At 43.4% G+C, this 22,091-nt stretch overlaps 2 protein-coding genes across 7 annotated transcripts in view; one reads left to right on the forward strand and one right to left on the reverse strand.

The window, feature by feature from the left end:
- The window catches only part of KMT2E (lysine methyltransferase 2E (inactive)), a 53,196-nt gene extending 42,864 nt beyond the window's left edge, over positions 1-10,332 (forward strand). For all 3 annotated transcript variants that reach the window (XM_010724296.4, XM_010724363.4, XM_085216955.1), the window contains 5 exons: positions 1,126-1,689; positions 4,474-4,775; positions 6,650-6,738; positions 7,122-7,213; positions 8,049-10,332. In XM_010724296.4, the coding sequence (XP_010722598.1) occupies positions 1,126-1,689; positions 4,474-4,775; positions 6,650-6,738; positions 7,122-7,213; positions 8,049-9,563 (2,562 nt within the window). In that variant the 3' untranslated portion in view covers positions 9,564-10,332. The remainder of the gene's footprint in view (positions 1-1,125; positions 1,690-4,473; positions 4,776-6,649; positions 6,739-7,121; positions 7,214-8,048) is intronic.
- A 1,649-nt stretch (positions 10,333-11,981) lies between these two features.
- SRPK2 (SRSF protein kinase 2) overlaps positions 11,982-22,091 on the reverse strand; it is a 36,836-nt gene continuing 26,726 nt past the window's right edge. The window contains exons 11-14 of one of the 4 annotated variants that reach the window (XM_085216961.1): positions 18,279-18,348; positions 17,488-17,580; positions 16,955-17,047; positions 11,982-13,604 (exon numbers count right to left, since the gene is read on the reverse strand). In XM_085216961.1, coding sequence (XP_085073087.1) covers positions 13,420-13,604; positions 16,955-17,047; positions 17,488-17,580; positions 18,279-18,348 — 441 coding nt within the window. In that variant the 3' untranslated portion in view covers positions 11,982-13,419. Of the gene's footprint in view, positions 13,605-16,954; positions 17,048-17,487; positions 17,581-18,030; positions 18,128-18,278; positions 18,349-22,091 lie in introns of those variants that run through there. The other 3 variants (XM_085216970.1, XM_085216979.1, XM_085216988.1) reach the window with 3 other exon arrangements.

Below are 22,091 nucleotides of genomic sequence, written 5' to 3' on the forward strand. Positions count from 1 at the left end.
GCACAGAAGGATAAATATTATGGTTTTGGTGGATTGTTTGAGGTACAGCGAGTGCTACGGCCGTGTGCCTGGAGTTTCCCGGGTGAGGGTGTGCGCCGTTCCATGCGAACGAGCCGTACGGCCGAGCCACTAGAGGGCGACTTGGTTTATAGATACGAGAACTTCTACAGGGATGCTTCTGTCTGAAAGATGAAAAGTTCCACAGCAATGTGGAACTTGAGTTGTGTGACAGCTACCACATTTACATAACTGTGTTGAACCGTGAACTTAATAGCACCTGAAAAGGACAGCTAACAGTAACTAGTGATAAAATGTTCAGGTGGTTGTTTCCGGAGGGCTTTACTTCTAGTGCAAGTGAATGACCCAGATACTTTCTTTCTGTGGGCTAAGTACCTATGCACACAGAAAACTTCATTATTTTTAGGTCAAAGTGTTAACAAATATTGAAACACAAAAATTTTCATGCAGTCATAGCAGTTGATTGAATTTAACAGCTACTTTCAAATTAATGTAATTGACTATTTTAGCATTTAGCTGACACAAAAGGAGGAGTTTTACTTCAGAATTTTGTATTGTGAAAGACAGTTGAAAAAGCGTGAAGCCCTAAAACGGGTTGGTTTAGTAAGGATACTTCTAAGCTTTGGCTGAGCTTTTTATGGTTAGCACAATTACAAGAAATACTAAAGTCAGTTTATTTAGCTTCTAATATTTTTTCCTCTGCAGAACCATGAATTTAGTATGGTCTTAAAATTCCTGGAAAAGCTTTCCCCTCACCACCCTTTTTTCTTGAAATAAATGTTTTGACACCAAAGATCCGTTTTATGTTTCAGTTCCTTTGTAACCAGGGACTTGCTCCTGTTGAAGCTCTTCTTCATTTCCCAGTCATAAGCAAACACTGGTACTGAAAGCTTATTTTGATGTGGGTTAATATATATTTTTAATTTAAAATCCTTTTAATGGCAGTAGTAGAGAAAAGTATCTGGCTACACAGCTATTTCTTAAACTCGTGGTAGTGCGAAGTCCTTAATCTCATTTAAAGGCATAGATGAATGTCAGAATGATTTTACTCCACAGTTGCAACATGGAAGAAAAATTTACATGTCGTCTTCTTTTATTTTTCTGCAGGGATATGACAGAGCATCGATTCTAGCACTGAATTCTTTCAGAAATTCCAACCTGACAGAAATGGGCCTGCAGGAAATAAAGACTATTGGATATTCCAGTCCAAGAAACAGGACTGATGCGACACGGCAGTGCACAGGAGAAATGGAATCTGTGTCAGACCTCCAGCTGGGACTCGAAGTAATTGAGCAAAGCACACTGCATAAAAACCTGGAAGCCCCTACACATGATAGGACTGATTCAAGCAGCCAATTAGAAACTGCTCATTGTGGACGGGGCACAATTTATTCTTCCTGGGTAAAAAGTCCCGACAGGACAGGTGTAAATTTCTCAATGAATTCTAATTTGAGGGACTTGACCCCTTCACATCAGTTGGAGGTAGGAGGTGGATTCAGAATAAGTGAGTCAAAGTGCCTGATTCAAGACGATGCTAGAGGCATGTTCATGGAAGCATCTGTTTTTTGTACTTCAGAAGATGGAATTGCATCTGGCTTTGGAAGGACTGTCAATAATGACAACTTGATGGATGGGAATTGCACACCCCAGAATCCTCCACAGAAGAAAAAGGTTATAATTTTAAGAATCATTTTGTCTTTCTTGTGTAGGCTATATGACTTACATACTTTTCTATAGCAGAAAGAAGCATTAATAATACTAAAAAAAAATCTGGCTAATTTATATTTAATGTAGATATTATTCAGGAGATCTTAAGAAGAGAAAAGAGGAAAGTTGTATACATCCATTAATAAATTCAGATTTTCAAAGTAATATATAAAAATATAATTATTTTTACTTCATGTTATTTCATATGAGTCTCAAATGAGTTATTCAATAAATAACTGCTTTTCAGGTTTGAAAACGGTTGCTTGTGCTACCAAGTATTAAAATATTCTATTAGGCAGAATAGTGCCAACCTAATCATGTACAAAGAAAATCTCTGAATTATTACAAGTTGCATTAGCATTTATGATTCTAATGCTTCAGAATTCTCATTTTTATGTACCTACAGTATCTTTGTTTTGCTGTTACAAACACACACAAATCCATAGGTACAAGGAATCCTTTATTTCTTTTATAAAGCACTTGCTTTGGTAGACAAGCACAATCTAAATTTGCTGTTCTTGTCAAACAGCCCCTGTAGATAACAGCTTTCAACGTGCTCAGCTGGAAATAAAGTTGGAAGTTAACTTGTGTGAATATCCTGACTACTGTTAGGTTAAAACTCCTTGATTCCATGCAGAAAGGTTGTCAAATGTTAAAAGTAGTGGTTTCCAATGCAGCATGAGTCCGATGAGTCTGTCTTGTAACAGTCTGTAGAAGTTAGTGATTTATATTCTTCATGGAAGTAATAGTTGAGGGACTGGAGGTGAGTTTTGTCTGTGTGTGCACGTACATTCATGCCCAGAGGGGTGTTTTGGTCCCATCGTGTCCCCTTGCACTTCTCGGGGTGCATCCTACCCGTGACCATGACTGTGCCATCACAAGTTGCTTTACCTCTCTTTGTACCCAGACATAACTGTAATGAGGTAGTAGCTGTGTTCTCACCTGGTCCTGACCCTGAGAAGTTCAGTAGTTCCTGTTCATATTACTGTATCCCTGCTGCTTTTGCAAGGCCAGCTGAACATAGAAGTTGTTAATTTGTTTAGCTGCTGCTTTTATCTGAAGGTGAAGTGAATTTCTTCTCAAATCGCAGCAGCACCTGATGGGTGCATTGGTGACACCCTGTTCTCTTAGTGGCAGGCATTCTTTTCCTGGCTGTTACTGCTCAGTGCTTGCACTGCACTAATGCACAAGTGAAAAACTTGTGGTTCTCCCTCTGCCTCCCCTGCACACGCTCAGAATTCATGTCTAAATCTCGTTTTGAGGAAACAACCAGAGGAAATTGTACCTCTGAGAGAACGGTTTTCTGGTTTTGTAAGGGTGCACACACAAATACAAGTACACTTTTAGACTTTGCAGTCTGAAAGAAGGGGGACACATTTCACTTAAGGTGAGGGGAGAGTTCAGGATTTTTGTAGAATAACAATGGAAACCCATGAACTGATGAGGTATACATGTCCTTATGCAGTTATTAAAGGAGGGATTTCTGTATCTCAGCATCTCCATGGATGTTTCCTTCTCTCGGCACTTTACAAGTTTCTCATTTCAATATGGCTCTGTACATGGTGGGCACAAATCACAGTTTTAGTCTGTTCCTAACATTTAAGCTTTGCTTTAATCTTCCTGAGATCCCATTCCTGTGATGTGGAAAATACAAAATATTTCAGAGCAAGATCAGTTCTAAACCTCGACTTTCTCCTAGGAAAAATGAAGTGGTTTTGACTTCTTATGCTGCCACGCAGATGAGTTTTTAGTGGATAGAAAACAATCGTGGGAGTGTGGACAGAGCAGTGTTCTTGCTTTCTAGCAGAAGTGGATGTCTGCTGTCAGTGAGGACTAAGCAAGTTCCCTGATACGTAGCAGGAAAGATGTGAAATGAGAAATGAGACTTCCACAACACAGATTTCCTTAAAAAAAGATGTCTGAATGTCAGCATTTCAGCATTCTGCATCAAATTGTGAAGATACATAATGAAAGCATTTGAAAACCTTTTTTTTTTTTTCTCAGTGGAAGTAATCTATTAATATTCTTGAATTTTAATCTGTGGAAGTTTCTGTGTTCTGTTTTACGTAAGAACTTGTCTGTGTGTGTGTATATGTATATACACACCGAAACACGTGTAAAGTATGCACACATGCAAAGTAGGACTGCTCATCTCTTCCTGGGTCATTGGTTTTGGTAATAAACTTTTTACTTGAAATTGACTGAAATATTTTCTGAATTGATATTGTAGAGTACAGAAAAGACACTGATTTAAAATAAACTGTGAAAAGAATGTCATGAGGCAAATTCTTCATGTTAAGAAAAACATACGAAGAGCTGAAAGAACCTCATGATTTATGCAGGAGAGTGAAGCAAAAGTTTAATAGATTTTTCACACAGGATCCAGGGTGAAAGTGATTCAGTCTCAAACTCAGCATTATTTTATCAGTATGCTCTTTGCAGTTCCAGGAGGAACCACAAAGTACTTTGTAGCTTCAGCCAACAGTATGAATTCAGCAGCAAACTTTTTCTGACCTGCATCAACTTCCCTGGGCAAAATGCACACCTCCTTCTCTTGGCATCTTCTTTGTACTCATTACTACCTTGGTGCTCTGTAAATTTGATCCAAATGTGATGAAGCATTTTCTGTTAAGCTACGTGCATTTTCTTTTAGAACCAAGGAAATGGTATCTTACTGAGGGAATGTATTCAACTGAAAATGTCAAGAGGGAAACAAGTCAACTTTCTTCTGATTTTTTTTCTCCATAGGTATCCTTGCTAGAATACCGTAAGAGACAACGAGAAGCTAGAAAAAGTGGCTCAAAGACGGAAAACTTTCCCCTGGTTACTGTATCTCCTCATGCTGCTGGTGGAGGAAACCTAAGTAGTAACAGTGGTGCTAATGATGGGTTTAACAACAGTGGTGAAAATGGGGAGCAAACTGATAATGCTGCAAGCGTGCCTGTACCACTGCCAACTGCTGTTTATAATGCAGCTCCCGAAGACGTGGGCAACAACAGTGCAACCAAGGAAACTTCTTCCAGTGAGAAGAACGAGCCTGAGGTTCAGTGGTAAGTTACAAATCGGTAGGATGAAAGTTCTGAAATGTTGTTTACTTAATTTTCTGTCACTTCTATTCCGAGTCTGTTTTTTGTCAGTAAGATTACTGATCTTTTTCACCCCTTTTTTCAGATTGGAACAGTTGTCTGACCTCTTACCTCAGCAATATAGCAGATACCTCATATATAGAAAATTATCTGTAAAATATGTCAAATTATTTTTATTCAGGGTTGTTTTTTTTTTTTAAGAGCAAAAAAAGCTTTAGCTTGAGTAAGACAGGTCACCTACTTCTGTAGGTTATAAAAGTTTTATTTTAATTTGAGGGCAGTTGTGAATCATGAGAAAATGGCATCACATTCATTCCACAGTTGCACAGATCCTGCAGTGTTCTTGGTAAAGTGTGTGGAGGTGGGAGCTGGATGGAGAAAGTGCTGTAAGGGCTGTGAGAGCAGAGTCTGCTTTTCAGCATGGCCTCAGCTCTGCGTTAAGCTTCCTTGTGTTGCTACTGCTTCATCTATGGCTGAAGATTTGTTCTCTTAAATTTCAGAAGCTTTCCAAAAGTACCGTAGGGAAGAAGGAAAGTAATAACCTGCGATGATGAACAGAGGCTTCTAGAAGACTGTAGGAAGTCTTTTTCAGTGATCTAGTTGGAATGCATTTTTCTTGTTTGCTGTTACTTACAGCTTATAGTGACAGCATGCAGACTACCTAGCAGTTCCTTCTGCTCAGGTAGGCAGTGTGTGGAGACACTTGCATAGTTGCTTATGGTGGCTGGATGGCTCCCCTGTGTGCAAACTGTATGCTGTATTGTACTCCAGATACTGTACTACCAGATATTCCAACAGCCTTAAAAGCAGATGCAGTGTGAAGGGGGATGACATAAGATGGCTTCATTTTGTGCAGCTGTGTTCTTTGGTAGCCTGAAAATAGCTAGTCATTCTGCCAACACTGTCTCCAAAATATTACTGGAACAAAACAAGCACTGCAGTTCTTTATGCTGTAGTGAAGGCCTGAGAGTGTTGCAGATGAACATGGGCTGAGGTGTTGAGCACCACTCTACTTAGATGCTCTAGCTGTTCCAGAACAGGAGGAGTTTGGAGAGCCAACTAAGGAACAACATAAGTGCAGTCTTCAGTATCTCACTGAAAAGTGGCTGTAAGTTCATTACACAGAAGGCAGTGTATGTATTTCAAGGAAAGAATGTGGGGAATAGGCTGAACCCCAACATTAATTTCAATTGCAACAGTGTTGTAGAATATTGCCATATGTTCTTGCCTAAAAGAATAATTGAGTTTATAATTAGAATGCTGTCATTACTGTTCTCGATCATGTTGTGAGTGTGTAACTGATCATGAGAGGCATAGCTGTCATTTCACTTACTATCTGGCAAGGTAAATCTGGAAGCTTAAATAGTTTACATCTATGGTTGTGTAATATTTACAGTTGTGGAATCGTGGATATTTTCACACCAGAGAGCAAGTTATTTTATATTAAAGGTAGGACTTTTGAAGGCTGCTTTCTACAAATGGAAAGTATGAAGCAGTATTCAGTACCTGTATTTTTTAAAATGTGCATTTTGGTTTGTCAGCTGACAAAAAAAAAAAACAAAAAACAAAAACACAAAAAAACTCCACGTGCATGGAAGAAAGGAATTGATATTTCTCATAATGTAACAAGGTTGCAGGACATTAGTGTATTTAAAATGTGAGAAAATAGACCTAAAATGGCTAACAAATGGCATTTCTCCTGTAGGGTGAGTTATTTGGCTCTTAAGTGCAGTCAACCATGTAAGCTTTCTGTGCCTCCAGTATTTGCGTATATATTATCTGAAATTTGGTCCATGGGAGTACATCATCTTAAATGAGAATATGCTTCCCTCCTCCAGGACCGCATCAACCTCTGTGGAACAAGTGAGAGAACGAAGTTATCATAGAGCTTTGCTTCTCAGTGATCATAGGAAAGACAAGGACTGTGGTGAGTTCACTTATTACACTGAAAGTGGATACCTCTAACCAGTTCCCCCATGGTAGCCCTTAATCGTTCTAATGCTGTGTTTGGGTCTGCTTCATCTGTAGAGGGAGAGTCACCCTGTAGTCCATGCTCACCATCCCATGTTCAGTCTCCCACCTTCATCTCATTCAAATCTCATTTTCCAGTTGCAGCTTAAGGTCCGTTCTTTCACTGAATGTATGGAAAGTCATTAAGCAGATGACCTCGTATGACACTTGATGTATTTGAATGATCTCTTACAGCAACTTCAAGCAGCTCTTTTAAAGTCAAATACAAGGTGCTTAGTGTTCTTTGCAAGATAATTTTTTTTCCTCACTTTAATATTAATCTCTAACTTATGTCTGTAGAACCTGATCCTGAAAATCCAGAGCCTACTTCTGAATGTCCATCCCCAGATACTTCACAGAAGACGTGCAAGAGTCCTTCAAAAGCAAGCAAGGTAATACACTGTGTATGCAGGTGCACGTAACCATATGTATGTCTCCAATTGACATCATGCTTTACTATTTAGATGAAGATATATGTGACATTTCTGTTAAATTACATAACAGGTAAACATCTGTTAGCATGTTTGCAGACCTTCCAGCATGCTAAAAAGCTTGTGTTCCTCCAGTAGCCATATCTGCATCTCTATGGTCTTGCGTTCTGTAGGCACAGAAAAGGTTTTGTCAGTGGATTCAATATTGTGTCAGTTCTGCAGGTGAAATGGGAAGAACTGACAGAACTGACAGCAGTAAAATGACTGAAGTACTCCTCTTAGCAGGAGCTGGCTCTTGCTAGGCCAGCACTGGCACTGCTTCTCAGTAGAGGCAGCAACATGAAGAAAGCCACTGGGGAGTCGCGTGCATTATGCAATGCAGTAATTCAGGTTGTAATGACCAGCCTCTTTGCTTGCGTTCTGTCAGTACTAGAATGTTAAATCACTCTGAAAAATACTTCGTTCTAGTAGTAATTATTCCTTTCAGACTTGGAAACGTAAAGCTCACAAATAATATATTCTAACTTAGCCCCAACAGGCTGCATTTCTGTTACTACTTCCAAATGCCCTTGCTGGTCTTTGATTTTAGAGTACAGTTGGTATGTACTTGCTAGAAATGATGCCTGTGCTAAGTTTAAGCTTCCTTCTCTCACAGGTTTTCATCTGTCAAATGCATTCTGTGCCTTAATGTTTTTCTGCCATCATCAGAGAGCACTATTCCGAGAAGCTTCTTGTTTTAATGCTTTCATAACTAAAATGTTCTGAATGTTTTGCCCTGCCTCTCTTTTTGTTCTAGCCCTCTTCGCCGAGTCCTGTAGTTTCAGCGTCATCACTGGGAAAAACACCCACCAAGCCAGATTCGCACTGGGACACTGCAGCCAATGCACCAGAGGCCGAAGGTGTGAATCATCCAAAATCAGAGCTGCAACAAAAACAGCTGACAAATAACGTCCAAGCACTTTCAAAAACTCATCCATCTCAATCACATCTGCGCAGTTCTGCTGAGCAACTTTCACATTCACAGAAGTTGCCTTCCGCACCTTTGAAGCTCCATTGTCCCCCTTCGCCTCACGTAGAAAATCCCCCGAAGCCATCGACGCCCCACGCGCCCGTGCAGCACGGTTATCTCTCACCAAAGCCTCACTCGCAGCAGTTGGGATCTCCATACAGACCTCATCATCCACAGTCACCTCAAGTCGGAACGCCCCAGAGGGAAACGCACCGTGGTTTCTATCCCGCAGCGCCAAGCCTTCAGCCCAGTAATCAGCAGCAGGCCAGCGGGCCGCTGTTCGCTCAGACAGCTTCAGGACAATCCTCGGCTTCTTACAGCCAGTTCAACCAACAGAATCTGAACAGCAATGCGCCACCTCCCCCACCTCCTCCACCCCCTTCTTCCACCTACTATCAGAACCAGCAGCCCTCTGGAAACTTTCAGAGTTATAGTCAGCTGAAGGGTAGCATCCCCCAACAGACTGTGTTTTCATCCGGACCAAATCAAGCGCTTCCTGGCTCTGCGGGTCAGCAGACAGTGCCGGGACACCACGTAACCGCAGGCCATTTCTTGCCCTCTCAGACCCCCAGTATTCATCACCAGGCTTCAGCGTCTGCCGCTCCTCCTCCTCCTCCGCCGCCCCCTGCTCCCGGCCCTCACCTGGTTCAGCAGCAGAGCACCCATCAGCAGCATTCTGTAGCACACGTCGTCGGCCCGGTTCACGCTGTGGCGGTGGCTCCCGGATCTCACATTCACTCTCAAGCTGCCGGTCACCATCTGCCACCCCCGCCTCCGCCACCGGGCCCCATCCCCCACCACCAGCCTCCTCATCCTCCGGCCGGACACCAAGGTTTGCAAGCACAACACCAGCACGTTGTAAACTCTGCTCCTCCTCCCCCTCCGCCTCCCCCGTCCAACGTTATAGGCTCGGGGCACCACCCGGCGTCGGCACAAGGGTTACACCACCCATCGCATCAAGGACCCCCCCATTTTCCCTCAGGCGCTCACACGAGCGTGTCCTCCTATTCCTCGCAAGCCCCCCACCACACGACGTTAGGACCCGGACCTCAACATCAGCCTGCTGGAACAGGGCCTCATTGTCCGCTCCCCGGTCAGGGTCCCCACATCCAACCTCAAGGACCAAACAGTATTGCAACCCCCACCGCTTCAGGGTTCTGCCCGCACCCTGGCTCAGTAACGCTCCCGCACGCAGTGCAAGGACCGCAGCAGGCGTCACCGGTGCCCGGACAGATCCCCATTCACAGAGCACAGGTGCCGCCCACCTTTCAGAACAATTACCATGGTTCAGGGTGGCATTAAAACAGATCCCCTTAATCCTCAACATTTTTAAAATGTTCTGTAATATAAACTGTGTATATTTCATATGTACCTATGGGAGGTACTTTTTAAAGCTTGTACATGATACTTTGTATAAAAGCAAACACCAGTGCTCTCTCATTGTATCTTTCCATTTTTTGCTTTTTAAAATTCCCAGAAACGTGCTGTTCAGCCAGTATTAGGTATTCCTTTTTATTTTGTAAGTGAACATTCCAGCTGTTTTTTCTGGCAGTAGGTTTGATGCTGCATAATCTTTAAAGTTTTATCGTTGCAGTTAAATTCATTTAGTGAATGTTTTCTATATTACTTTTATACATATGTAATTAAATAAGTACACAGGCTAAGTGATGGCACTAACAACTTTTTTTTTTTCCATTTTCTTCTGTCGACAGTTTTGTGTGCATAGAGATAGAAAACAATGCAATACAAATTTTTATAGTTTTGGTGTGGACATGGCTTTTTGTTTCATCAGTTATTTGCAGAAAATGTAATTTAATGTATAGACCGTTTCTAATGTCTGAGTGCTGTAAATACTGTATTTCTTTTGCTTGTAAAATTGCTTAAAGCTACTTTCATTTGATAGAGTATTGTATATAATAAGTCTCTTTTGCAAAAAAAGAAAAAAAAGTGTGATCTTTGTGAAAGTAGTACAGTATATGATCTTTAATTTTTTTTTTAATATACTGTCACATTGCAGCACTGGTTGGGCATTTTAATTCATGTTAATAAATCACAATTATGTCAGTTTTAATCACTTGTCCAGAAGGGGTGCTGTGTGTTGAGGGCTGTGGGCACAGAGAGCAGCCCTGCCTGCTGTGTGGCTGTTCTTCCTTTGTGGTGTCTGCTAATGGCCTTTCTGTCATCGCACAGCTGGCTGTAGAAGTGAGTGCAGGAGGAGGATTTTTGTTCCCTTGCTGAGTTTAGAAGTGAGAAAAAATTGTTTTGATTCAGGCAGGGTCTGCTGTCAGGTAATGTTGGGTACATTTATTAAGTATGTCAGTTTATTTAATGTTAACCCATGCATACCATTGCAGTGTGTCTAATGTATGCCAGCACGATGGTGCAGTAAAGCTCTATCAGATCATGTTCTAATCTTAGTTACAAATCACAGCACCACCTGCACAGGTCAGTACGTGCCTTCCTGCTTCTCTTGGAGCTCTTACTGCAATATGGTGGGGCCTTTATAGCATAACTGCGGTGTATGAGAGCATCCTGCAGCACATCAGTGAGTGTGTTGAATTCTATTCACGTAACAGAACAAATGCTTGCTGGCTCTCTTTCAGAACCCAGAGAAGAAAACCAGCGTGCACCTTCCTCTGCTCTGGCTGCTAGAAAACCTGCCACTGGACAGGATGGGAAATGGCAATTCCTACTCACTGAGAAGAAGTGGTAATTCTTAAAATACAGACACTACTGGGTTTACTTAAAATTATTTGCTCATAATTATCAGAAAAGTACTTTCAGTTGCTTCCCTGAACACTCATTGACTCTGCAAAACAAACATGATACGGAATATGCTGTGTTCTGTGTGGTCATGCAGTAGAAGCAAATCGCCCAGCTACCAACCAATGCAGCAGAAAAAAGAAAAAACCCAACACACTCCTGAGAAATCATGGCCACAGTTCACAGCTGGTTAACCAGAGTCACCTCCATCTATGACCTATTAATTGTTAGCACTTTACACTGCAGTTACCGTGTGACCGGGGGGGGGCAGCAGAACAGGCCCAGCAGTGGCTCTCTCTCCCTAAGGTTTGTTCTGTCACGGTGGTCAACCAGATGGAAAGGAGTGCAGCAGCGGTGAGTCCTCTTACTCGACTTGCGTTTAAACTGATGCAAACGCTGATATTCTCTGTGTATTTAAGAACAGCCCTGAAATCAGTTGCAGCATCCAGACACAAGCAACGGCATGGCCAGGTGTGAAGCATAATGTTTTACCTCTCTGGATTCCTTTGTAGCCTTTTGTTTCTTCTCACCAGTGTCATCCTTGAGGCCTTTAAAAGCAGTTCCTGCGAGAAGAGGGAAGCAGAAGGCAGAAGCACCTGATGCTGACACCCTGTTGGTGCAGGGCCACAGCACAGGATGAGTTTCTGCAGCCCGTAGCCTTGGTGGTGTGCTCCTTGGCAGCCCCCGGGTCTCTTTTTGGATGAAGTGTGTACGGGTGTAGGGAGGGGGTAAGCGGCTGCTTGTTACATGAAGTTAAAACACCTTGAATGAAACACGGCTCAGTTTGGTCTCATTTCATTAGCACCCCACAACTGCATTTATCCCACACGATGTTGGTTACACTGAGCAGAGAGCTGCATTCAGCGCGGGTCACCCCCACCCACCGCCAGCACGGCGCGTCATTCTAGCCAACAGTGGGCTTAGGGCTATCAAAGATGCCAATGACAGCACACTGTCTGAAAAAACAAAACACTTTAATTAGACAACTGCAAGCACCTCAAACAACTGGTTATTGTTACAGCATGGGGCTATTTTCTCACAATCTAGTTATTGCAAAGGCATGTGAATAAATTTCATATGGACAAAATCAGTAAAAAGTGGCACCATAGTTACATGAAAATCAGAACTAAGCTTACATTCATCCCACTGACTTCTAAAAGAGGCCAAAACACACCTCCGTATCGTACATTCTAAAATCTGTATTGCCTATAAGCCTCAGTCTATGTAGCTTTTTCCCTAGGAAAGCGTAGTTTTGCGTGCAACGTACAAAGAACTGTATGTCTAGTTATGGAAAAAAATAAAGCTAGTGCAATTTGTTTTAGAAACATGTAAAGCTATGAATGGGATGAGCATGATCTCGCTTCTTGCATTTTACTCACTGCACTGTAAATATTTGCAGCTGTCCTCCCTTTGCTGACTCAAGCACACACTTTTATTATAAAAGATCAGTAATTCTACACAGAGTGGTTCTCATGCTCGACCTTTAATTTGTTTCTTAAGGTATAGTACAACTTACAGTGCTTAGAAAAAGGCAACACCATATGGTACCATGTCTTCACTATCACATTGTAAGGGAAATTGCTTTTTTCTTTCCTTAAAAGCACTTAAAATAGGCAAAAGTTCTAAAAGGGAGTGCTAAATGATAATGCATACTTTATTAGAAAGAAGTCTAGCCTTCCTTTAAAGTGCCATTTGGGGAATGAAATCCTGTAAACCAGAGCCACTTTGTTTAAAATCCAATGAACGGGAACTGCTACAGAATAGAAAGTTTACACAATTCCTTAAAGCAGTTTGAAGTCCACTACATGCAATTGGTTTGCTATAAAGCTCTCTAAAACTTAGTAGCTTTACTCTGAAATTGAGTCCCCGGTCCCGTATTTAAATGGAAATAAACATTTACAGGGTGCATTTACATACACTATAATACAAGAATGACGTCCCTTTGCCAGAAGATAAAATTGTACAATTCCTTGCCATAACTCACTTCTGACTTCATAAATTTCTTACGCTTGTAAATTATATAATATGCATCAGCTAAAATAGTTTTTTCATAAATAGTTACAAAACTTGCCAAAACACATGGGAGGAAGTTTCTTTTGTTCAAAAATCTGACATCTGAATGCCACACAACACAAGAAACAATGCTTAAAGACACGTTAAGTGTTTTCTGAAGAAAGTGGGTGAGTAAACTACTAGCTGAGGACAAAAAGACTACCCTTCCCCAAGAACACAGTGCACAAAAAGCAAAATGTCAAACAGTACCTCAAGCAAAATAAAGGTCTGAGGATTGAAGCCAGCTCACGTGTGATCCTGCTAGAGGATTTGTGACAGTCACCATTTAGGTCCGATGCATTGAAAAGTGGTTGCTGGCTTGTTTTATAGCTGAGAAATTCTGCTAAGAATTCAGCCATGGATGCCTAAGGCATTCTCCAGCTGAAGCACGTTTCTCTGGGACCATTTCTAACATGGGGATTAGGAAATCTGTAAACTGTGCAGCGTCTTCGTGAGGCCAGCCGTACTTCTCCACAAGCACATCGAAAAGACTCCAAGGCTTCAACTTTGTAATGTGTCGGAGTTCTCCTGCAAACACAAACATTACTGGTATTAGAAAAATACCCCTTTACCCAGTAGTGACCAATCCTTGTTTAGTTCTTCTCCGAGAAGCACTATTTAGAAAGATCAGCGCACTGCGTGCCTGCTTGAGGTTCTCACAATGAGTACGGCCAGCAGTGAAACCAAGGAAGCTTCGTTACACCCAGACAGCACTGGGGCCAATGTGTTTTTTCCTGTTATCTTGGAATCACAGAACATCTCGGAGGGGGGAAGGCACCCCAGGGATCACTGTTCCAGCTCCTGGCTCCACACAGCACTGCCCAAAATTCAAACCCCATGTCTGAGAGCACTGACCAAACACTCCTTGAACTCCAACAGCTCAGCGCTGCACCCACTGCCCTGGGCAGCCCGTTCCGTGCCCACCGCCCTCTGGTGCAGACCCTTTCCATAACACCTTTTCCCGCTCCTCCCCTGACACAGCTCCATGCTGTTCCCTTGGGCCCTGTCGCTGTCACACAGAGCAGAGCTCAGCGCTGCCCTCCGCTCCCTGTGAGGAGCTGCAGGCCCTCCTTCTGTTCCATCTACACAAAAGCACCCCATCGTGTGCTCACAGTCAGCAGGAACACGAAAGGCCTCTGCTTTCTCATCAGCTAACACCCCTGAATCTCACAAAAACTGCACAAGTCTTAATGCACAAGTCTCAGCAGCACAGGTCATGCTGCCACGCTACAACTAGCTGCAAACCAAGCCAAACACAAAGGTCTGGCATTGAAGGCTCTGCTCCATCTCTGAGGAGGCCCAGGCTGATTGCTCCCACAGAATGTGGCCACCAGTGCTGCCTGCATCATCTTCAAACCCACCAGAGCATTGAGCCTTACCAAAAAGGTGGCACGTGGCCAACCTGGCAATGTGATTCAGACCAAACGAAGGACGTGACAGCTCTTCTGCCATCAGGCTTGGCAATATACCTACGTGTATCCACAGGCTGTCAGGACTGACGGGAAAGAAAGGCTTTTCTGGCTGCTCCTCCTCCGCTGCCACCTCCCTGCTTCCCAGGCACATATCTGGGCCTCAGCCTCTGTGCGATGCTACAGAAACAACTCTGTGGGCACTTTTACCCTCATCGTGATCCTGTACCGTCCCCAAACCAGTGGGGCTGCCAATGGGTTCTCAGCCAACACTGGAGGCTGAACACGACTCATCCACAGACTCACAGACGTGTTGTGTCATCCTGACGGGGCACGCAAGTCACACTATTTTAAGCAAAGTGGTCTGGCAAACTGACTGCTGTCTGCAGCTGAAATCAGCTGCCTGCAACCTGCTGCCCATCACGGGCAACGTGATGTCGGCTCTGAGTCTCCCTACATCCCTGTGGTCATGGAAGTTCTAGGGCAGCCAAAGAAAGACAGTCATATCCCCAGCCTGCCTCTGGGAGCCTGAGCCAACCGCTTGGCAGTGCCACGTGCCCAGCAGGGCATGTCTGCCACCTCAGCAGAGCAGAAGGCTCTCCTCATGGTGCCACCTGAAAAGCAGCTCTCCAGGCACTGTCATAAAGACTCCAACTCAGTAAGACTGCAAATGGTCAATTCCTGGCAAGAGAAAGAGAAGACTGCTACCGGCAACAGAAAGTGGGATGTGCTGCCCATGGCGTGTCAGTGCCCTCCTTCTTTTCTGTCTAGCAGGGAAGGAGGGGACTGAGACAGAGGAGGGAGAGCAGAGTGTCCTCTGGCAGTTCACATGGGGATGGTTCCAGTAGCAGTGTGTCCCATGAGTAATATTGCATCACACCAAAAAAGATAAAAAAAAAGCCCGTCTTCATCCTTGTATTTAAATTATGTTGTTTTAGGCACTATATTCTCAAGGAAAAACCCAAACACATCAGAAGGCCTGGAAATCCAACGACGCCATCCACTTTGTAAACAAAGTGTATCTGCCACAGGTATTTTCCCCCAAGCACTCCTGTATTTTCTTCTTTCCATGCTCTGGTGGCACAAAATGCACATTACTGCACACTGGGATGCTGGTGTTTGGTGGCTGTCACTGTGACACCTGAGGTCATGCTCTTCGCATACTCCTCTTATTTTGTAATATGGGGGTTGAATTCAGAACACCCATGAAGCTGGGACCAGTGTGCTTGGGCACGTGCACCACAGGGCTGTCAGCACCACAGATGGGAGCTTCCTCCCAGAAGTTCTGTGAAGGCTGTAGAACCCCTAAGAAGATGGGATGCAGTAACAACAATCTCTGTGTAGTCCAGACTTTAAATGAACACTTAAGTTCCACACTGGAGATGCTGGAAGGTCCGTTCCTGCCCCATCATTTCATTGTTTTGCACATTCCTGGACCCTCTGTCCTTGATTTGCCTGTCCCAGGTAGCAGCAGCTCTTCAAATTCATTGCCCACAGGTGGGAAATGCTGCTGTATGCCCACAGCTGCAGTTCCCTGGCACTCACACTGCTGCACAACAGCTGTTCCCAGCTTATCCACTGCCACTACCACTCTGTAAAAACCCAGCAGCCCCCTCTCCTCCACACTGAAGTCCTGAACTTTCAGGCTCGCCAGTAAGGCAGCCACTGCCACTCTGCCTCTATTGCCTCCACAAGGCCACAGTAGCAGCCCAGCAGCTGTCACATGCAGCTCCTGTGCCCCCCCCGACCCCACACAGCTGCGTGGCCCAGTGCTGGCAGGGTAGGCTGTGGTGGCAGGCCCCAGCACCCGACAGGGAGAGGAAGAGAAGAACACATGGAGAATTGCACAAGCCCTCCCGGGTAAGAAGCATGTCTTTCAGAGCAGCCTGTTCAAGTACCAGGCGCTAACAGGCTAGCATGTTTGTTGGGGTTCCTGTTCCTCTGTGCAGTGACGCACAGCTCAGCTATGGCCCACGGCAGTGGAGGAGCTCACAGTGAGGCAGCACAGAGCGGCCGCAGTGCTCTGCCCTCATCCATCCTCCTGCAGAGGAGGATGCAGAGGAGGTCCCCGTGCACTGCTCTGGAGCGTTGCCCTGTCGCACACCCTGTGCCTGCAGCCCGCAGCCCTCCCTGCGCATCCAGCAGCGCGCACCCACAGGAGGGCACGGCTCTGTTCCAGCAGCTCACAGCTGTGCACAGCTGACATTTACATGGACATCTGACGACAGACTCACACAGACATTTGTAATGCTCACATGTTGCTGAGTATGTCCCAAAAGGAATTTTAAATGAAATACTGAAACGAAGACAGCAAATTTTCACTTTCCTTGAAAAACCAAGTTCACACCAGAATAATTTCCTAAGAGGAGCTCTCCATTAAATGGAATATGTCTTCAGTACCCATAAATGCGCACACTCTCCTTTTGGATAGTATTATGCTTTAAATTAGTGTTGCATAAATACCGTTACCTTTTTTGGTGAAAAACTCCTTGGAATATTTCCCCAACATAGCGTATTTTCGAGGGATTTTTCCCAGCAGTTCAATGATCAATGCTATGTGGTCTGCATTGGAGAACATTGCCAGCAAAACAGAAACATACAACAGTTTAATCAGTACGGTGCATGCACACACTAACATGGCCCGGTACAGACAGAAATAGATTGAGCCTGGCAAAAAGACACACGCGGCGCCCCGTGGTTGTTCAGAAAGATGCTTTCAGCAAAACCTCTTTCTCTGAACCACATTGAGCATCGGCTGCCACGAGCAAGTTCTGCTGCATACTTTAAGATGTAGCAAATAGTTATTCGTCAAGAGGTTTTGGTTTAAAAAAAGTAAAATAAAAAATCAGTTTGTCACAGATTTCCACACGTTTTGCTTTTAAAACTGAATTATTGCTGCACACAATTTTAGAAAACACTCCTCAGCGGGATGTGCTACCGCCAGCAACAGCAATTCCACTTCTGTCTGCATCACGGCACCTTCCAAAAAGAAGAGGTACTACCTCTGCGATTGAAGAATTCCCGAGAATATTTTCCAGATAGAGCAAAGTGCCTTGGGATATTGCCTAGCAGCTCTATGATGTGTGCTATGTGGTCTATGAGGGAGAGAAAAAAAAGGATACGGGAGTGGAAGGGTCAGGGAAAGGATGGGATAAAAAGAAGAGGAAAGAAACTGGAATTAGTAAAAAATCAGAAATTGTTTCAAATCAACAATGTTTGCAGCAAATCCATGCAGAGGTTTCCAGGATCAGCAGAGCTCTGGCATCATTAGTAGCACTTAGGAACAATAAATGATGCCCACGTTACCACTGCAAAGGGCACTTTCAAGCAAACAAGCATGAGAATGGACAGGTATACAGATGGAAGCAGGAGTTAATTCTCATTTTTAAAAAATTAGTAATTGTCTAATTCAGATAAAAATACACAATGTAAACATTATTCCAGTGCCAATCTTAGAAAAGGCTACAAAGTTCAAATTCTACGCTTCTTTTCTAAACTAAGATGTTGTTATTCTCAGTCAAGTTTCCACACAAATGCAGTCTTACAAGAGGGGCAGTTTAATTCCTTCAGGCAGTTGCTAAGTAGATGAATATCTGCAGAAGGGACTTTTTGCCCACCCACTGCTACTGATGGAACTTACAACTAAAAAGAAAAAAATTGTATTTATGTTCTGAAAACAATGTGAATGCACAATTCACTCAACAACAAAAATTAAGCCCACTGTAAGCTTGCTAGAAATTTAAGAAGAAGGTGGAAATGTACAGAAACACGCAGTATCTCAAAGGGTTCATACCTTCATCTCTGGAATAGTCTTCACCAGAATGTGGTTCGAACAAATAATCTCCAGTTGCTAGCTCAAATGCCTATAATATAACATAACATAACAGACATTTTTATAGGTACTTTGGGAATAAAGCTTTTAATCTTAAAATGTCAGCAATACATCAATCGGAACAAAGAGGGAACCAATGCTCCAAGCCAAAGGCCTGCAGTGGCACCTGAGGCTCTGCAAGGGCTACTCACCTGGGAACCACAGGTCCTGCAGTGGAGAACAGCATGAACCCGGGCTCTGGAGGGAGCCCCATGCTCAGCACCAACCACCCCAGCAGTGCATCCCAACACGGGCGTCTGCCTGCACAACCAGGATGAATGGAGGAGCTGGGCAAGGAGCGTGGGACCACAGCCTAGCCAGCATCCTGGGCCTTAGTTGTGTTAAATGTGTGTGAGTTAACAAAGGTGAGACAGGTTCTTCTAAGTATAGGGGAAGGAGCTATGCTTGTACCTGAGGGCTAATTATCTGTCAGAGATAAAAATGCCAAGGACTGAAATAAAAATGTCTGCACAGGAAATAAAATTCATTTCTAACTATAATTAATGACTTCAAATTACCAAACAGGGTAAGCTTCCTTGTTGACTCTAAATCTACAACAGGTTCTAAAAATGTCTTTTTTATGAATTTGAAGTCATCAAAGTAAATACTGCGATCGTAGGGTAAATAAAATACTGAGGCTCAGACTGGTGAAGGAAATCAGAGCAGACTGATCCCTTTGGGTCACTGTGGTGCTCTTGTGGGATGCAAACCCTGCAATAGGTCAAGACAAAACCTATGGGCAGTGTTTCTACTTATGAGCAGAGTTTCTCCTTTCAGACGTAATGCGAATTAAATGCCTCAAAGGAATAAAATAATTATGGGAGCCTGTACTCGCGTACAAATATGGACCTGATTTGTCAAGCGATTCTCTTTCTGCTCAAGATCACCAACTACCCAGGCAGCCACAGGAATCTAATTCTTTCCAGGTGGTGTAAATATCAAGCTGCTTTCCATCTCCAAGACCAGCAAAACCATTCCAAAAATCAGACAGAGCTTGTTGGCACAGCTTTAGAAAGGGAATTTCACTCCATCAGAACACTTACTATAAAATACTTGTTTCCTGAAAATATACACTTTTCTGTTCCAATCCATGATCTGGAGTTGTTGAATCACCTGTAAATTTAACCTATTTGTGGGCACTTGAATTTTTCAAGCTGTGAGCTGCAGAGTGATCCAAGTGGGCTGCAGCCAGAACAATTCACTGCCATCTCACACAGTGGTTGAAAAAGCAAAAATACCCTTTGCTGACGTTTTGGTTGATCCTACAAATGTCTTTCATTTCTGAACCCATTATCACTCACAAACAGTCATTCATATTTTTGTTATTCTACTCTGAGTTCAAGATTGGAAGTTTTTATTTTACAGCTTAAAAAAAAATAACCTGAGAGACTTCATAAATTATTATCAGCTATTTAAACAGAAGAAATTTTTAGGATAGCAAGGAGATACACGTGGCCAACCCAACACGGCCAACCCAACATTGTTACTCTCTCAAGATGAGACTGAGAAGCCACCGGCATCCCCTCTGCACCCAAGGGAAATACATCCATTTAAAAACCAGAGCTAACTTAGCACACATGCTGAAGAAGCTGATTTCTGAGGGCAGTAAGAAACTTATCTGTCTTTAACACAGATTCCCAGAGAACAATGTAAATGTAGCTAAATTTAGTCACAAAGGTGAACAGCAAAGGAATACTGCTTCTGTCCCAAAAAATGAAGTATTAATAGCTCAAAATGTCTGCGTGGGATTAAAATGATTAAATTGGAAAAACTGTAAAAAACCTTTCAGAGAGAAGCGTAAGAAGCAAGCATTCCACTGCAGCACGCAGAATTTTAGATCAGATGGTATTTAATGAGAGCTGCAAGCCCTCACAGATTTAGGATATTTATACCACTCTCCTGCTGAAGAGAAAATAAAGCTTTTCAAAATTGTGATGCCATTCCCCTTTTTCTGTTGTTGTACATGTTGTTCCATCCATGCCTCGGATGGGCGGAACCTCATACATTTCAGTTTGTGACCCTCCTTACAGGCCTCTGCACCAAAACCATAACAACTCCTGAGTCAGATGCACGCAAAGACAGCCCAGAGACAGCCTTGCCCTCTGGGTGCTGCAATAAATATCTGCAACAACACTCTTAGCATTCATGCAGGAAAACCCCTCACATCTGGAACCACAGAGTAGGTTCCTAGAGCCCTGCAGGGCAACAGCCAGTTAACATACGATAAATGGCATTCCCAAGACTTCCTTTAAAGAAGAATAAATCCTTGACCGAGGTTTTTATCATAAAGTAACCGAAACAGAGTCAGCATGAAAAGTATCTTGACAAGCTGAAAGGAAAATGAAACCTCTGGGTGGTAGCAGTCAGAGTTCCCCTTTTTAAGCTCATGCCCACAGTGGGTGCACCCAGCAGTGCTTGCAATTACTAAGTGCCATCCAAAGAACAGCTGGGATTCAGAACTCTGACTCTGGCAGTACTCAGGTGCTCTGCAAGCACTGAGCACTTTTCAGTACTTTCCACCCAACGTTATGTACAGAAAACCACCCAATTCATAACTGAGTGGCAATCTGTGATAAAATCAGGACCCAGAGACCCAATAGATGGTAAGAAGAGCTGAGGATGGCAGAGCACTCCGGCAATGCTGCAGGCTGAGCACGTGCAGTGCTGCAGTAACCAGCATATGGCCCCTCTCCTCAGCACTCACACCGACATCTGGAGACCTGTGACCAACCTGGGAACACCAGCACAGGAGAGAATCCAGAAAGATCAGGGGAAAACCTCTGAGATGGAAGACAAAGGGTGGACTTACTTGTTGTACTCCACTTTCTGAAAGGCAATGATTAAAAAGAAGGGTACAGTGAAAGGACAACAGGGAATGGAAACAGGTGGCAATATGGGAAATTCCAACAGGATACAAGGAGAAAGTCCTATGAAGAAACTGGCAGCGCACTGGGATGGGCTGCCCAGAAAGGCTGTGGAAATGCCATCTGGCCAGGTATGTGACACGCAACGGGATGAGGCTTTGAACAACCTGATGTAGCCTCAATATTCAGCATGGTTCAAGCAGGAGGCAAGCAGACCACTGAACCTCAGGAGGTCCCTTCCAATCAAAATATGCCTATCATTTCTATGGTCTTGCAAATGCAAGCTAGCCATACTAATGTAATTACTTTCCTTTGCAAAATATTCATTTTTTACAACTACATTTTTTGACAAAAACTCAAGACTTTGAATTATCATTTTTTCTTTCTTAACACTGACATTTACCTCAACAGAAATCAGCACTGCAACTATTATATGTAGATAATAAATGAGACAAAGCACACTTAACATATGGCACAAAAGCCCAAGGCAATCAGCCCTCCTTGCTGAGTAGCACTGGCAATTGCTACTCACCACTTTTCTAAGGTTATCACAGAAAAGCAGTCTAGACTGTTTCTCACCATCTGCAGATGGAGAACATTTCAGATAAATGGTCACCCTGCTGCTTTTGTAGGCTCTGAAGAGGCTACGATTCCTTCCCTGCCATGTGGCTGAATACGAACCCACCACAATACTGAATTGTTGGCACTGCTATCGTACATTATGGATCCGTGTCTAATCACACAATTGGAAATAGCTACATTTTCAGTATATGACAGCTGTGTACTCAATCTGGTGATTGAAAATGGCTGCATGCCTCGGGAAAGATGTCTGGGAGAGGACTAGAAGAATAACTCACTTGGCTTTCATCAA

Source organism: Meleagris gallopavo, chromosome 1, assembly GCF_905368555.1.
Source record: "Meleagris gallopavo chromosome 1, MGAL_WU_HG_1.1, whole genome shotgun sequence".
NCBI classification, from domain to species: domain Eukaryota; kingdom Metazoa; phylum Chordata; class Aves; order Galliformes; family Phasianidae; genus Meleagris; species Meleagris gallopavo.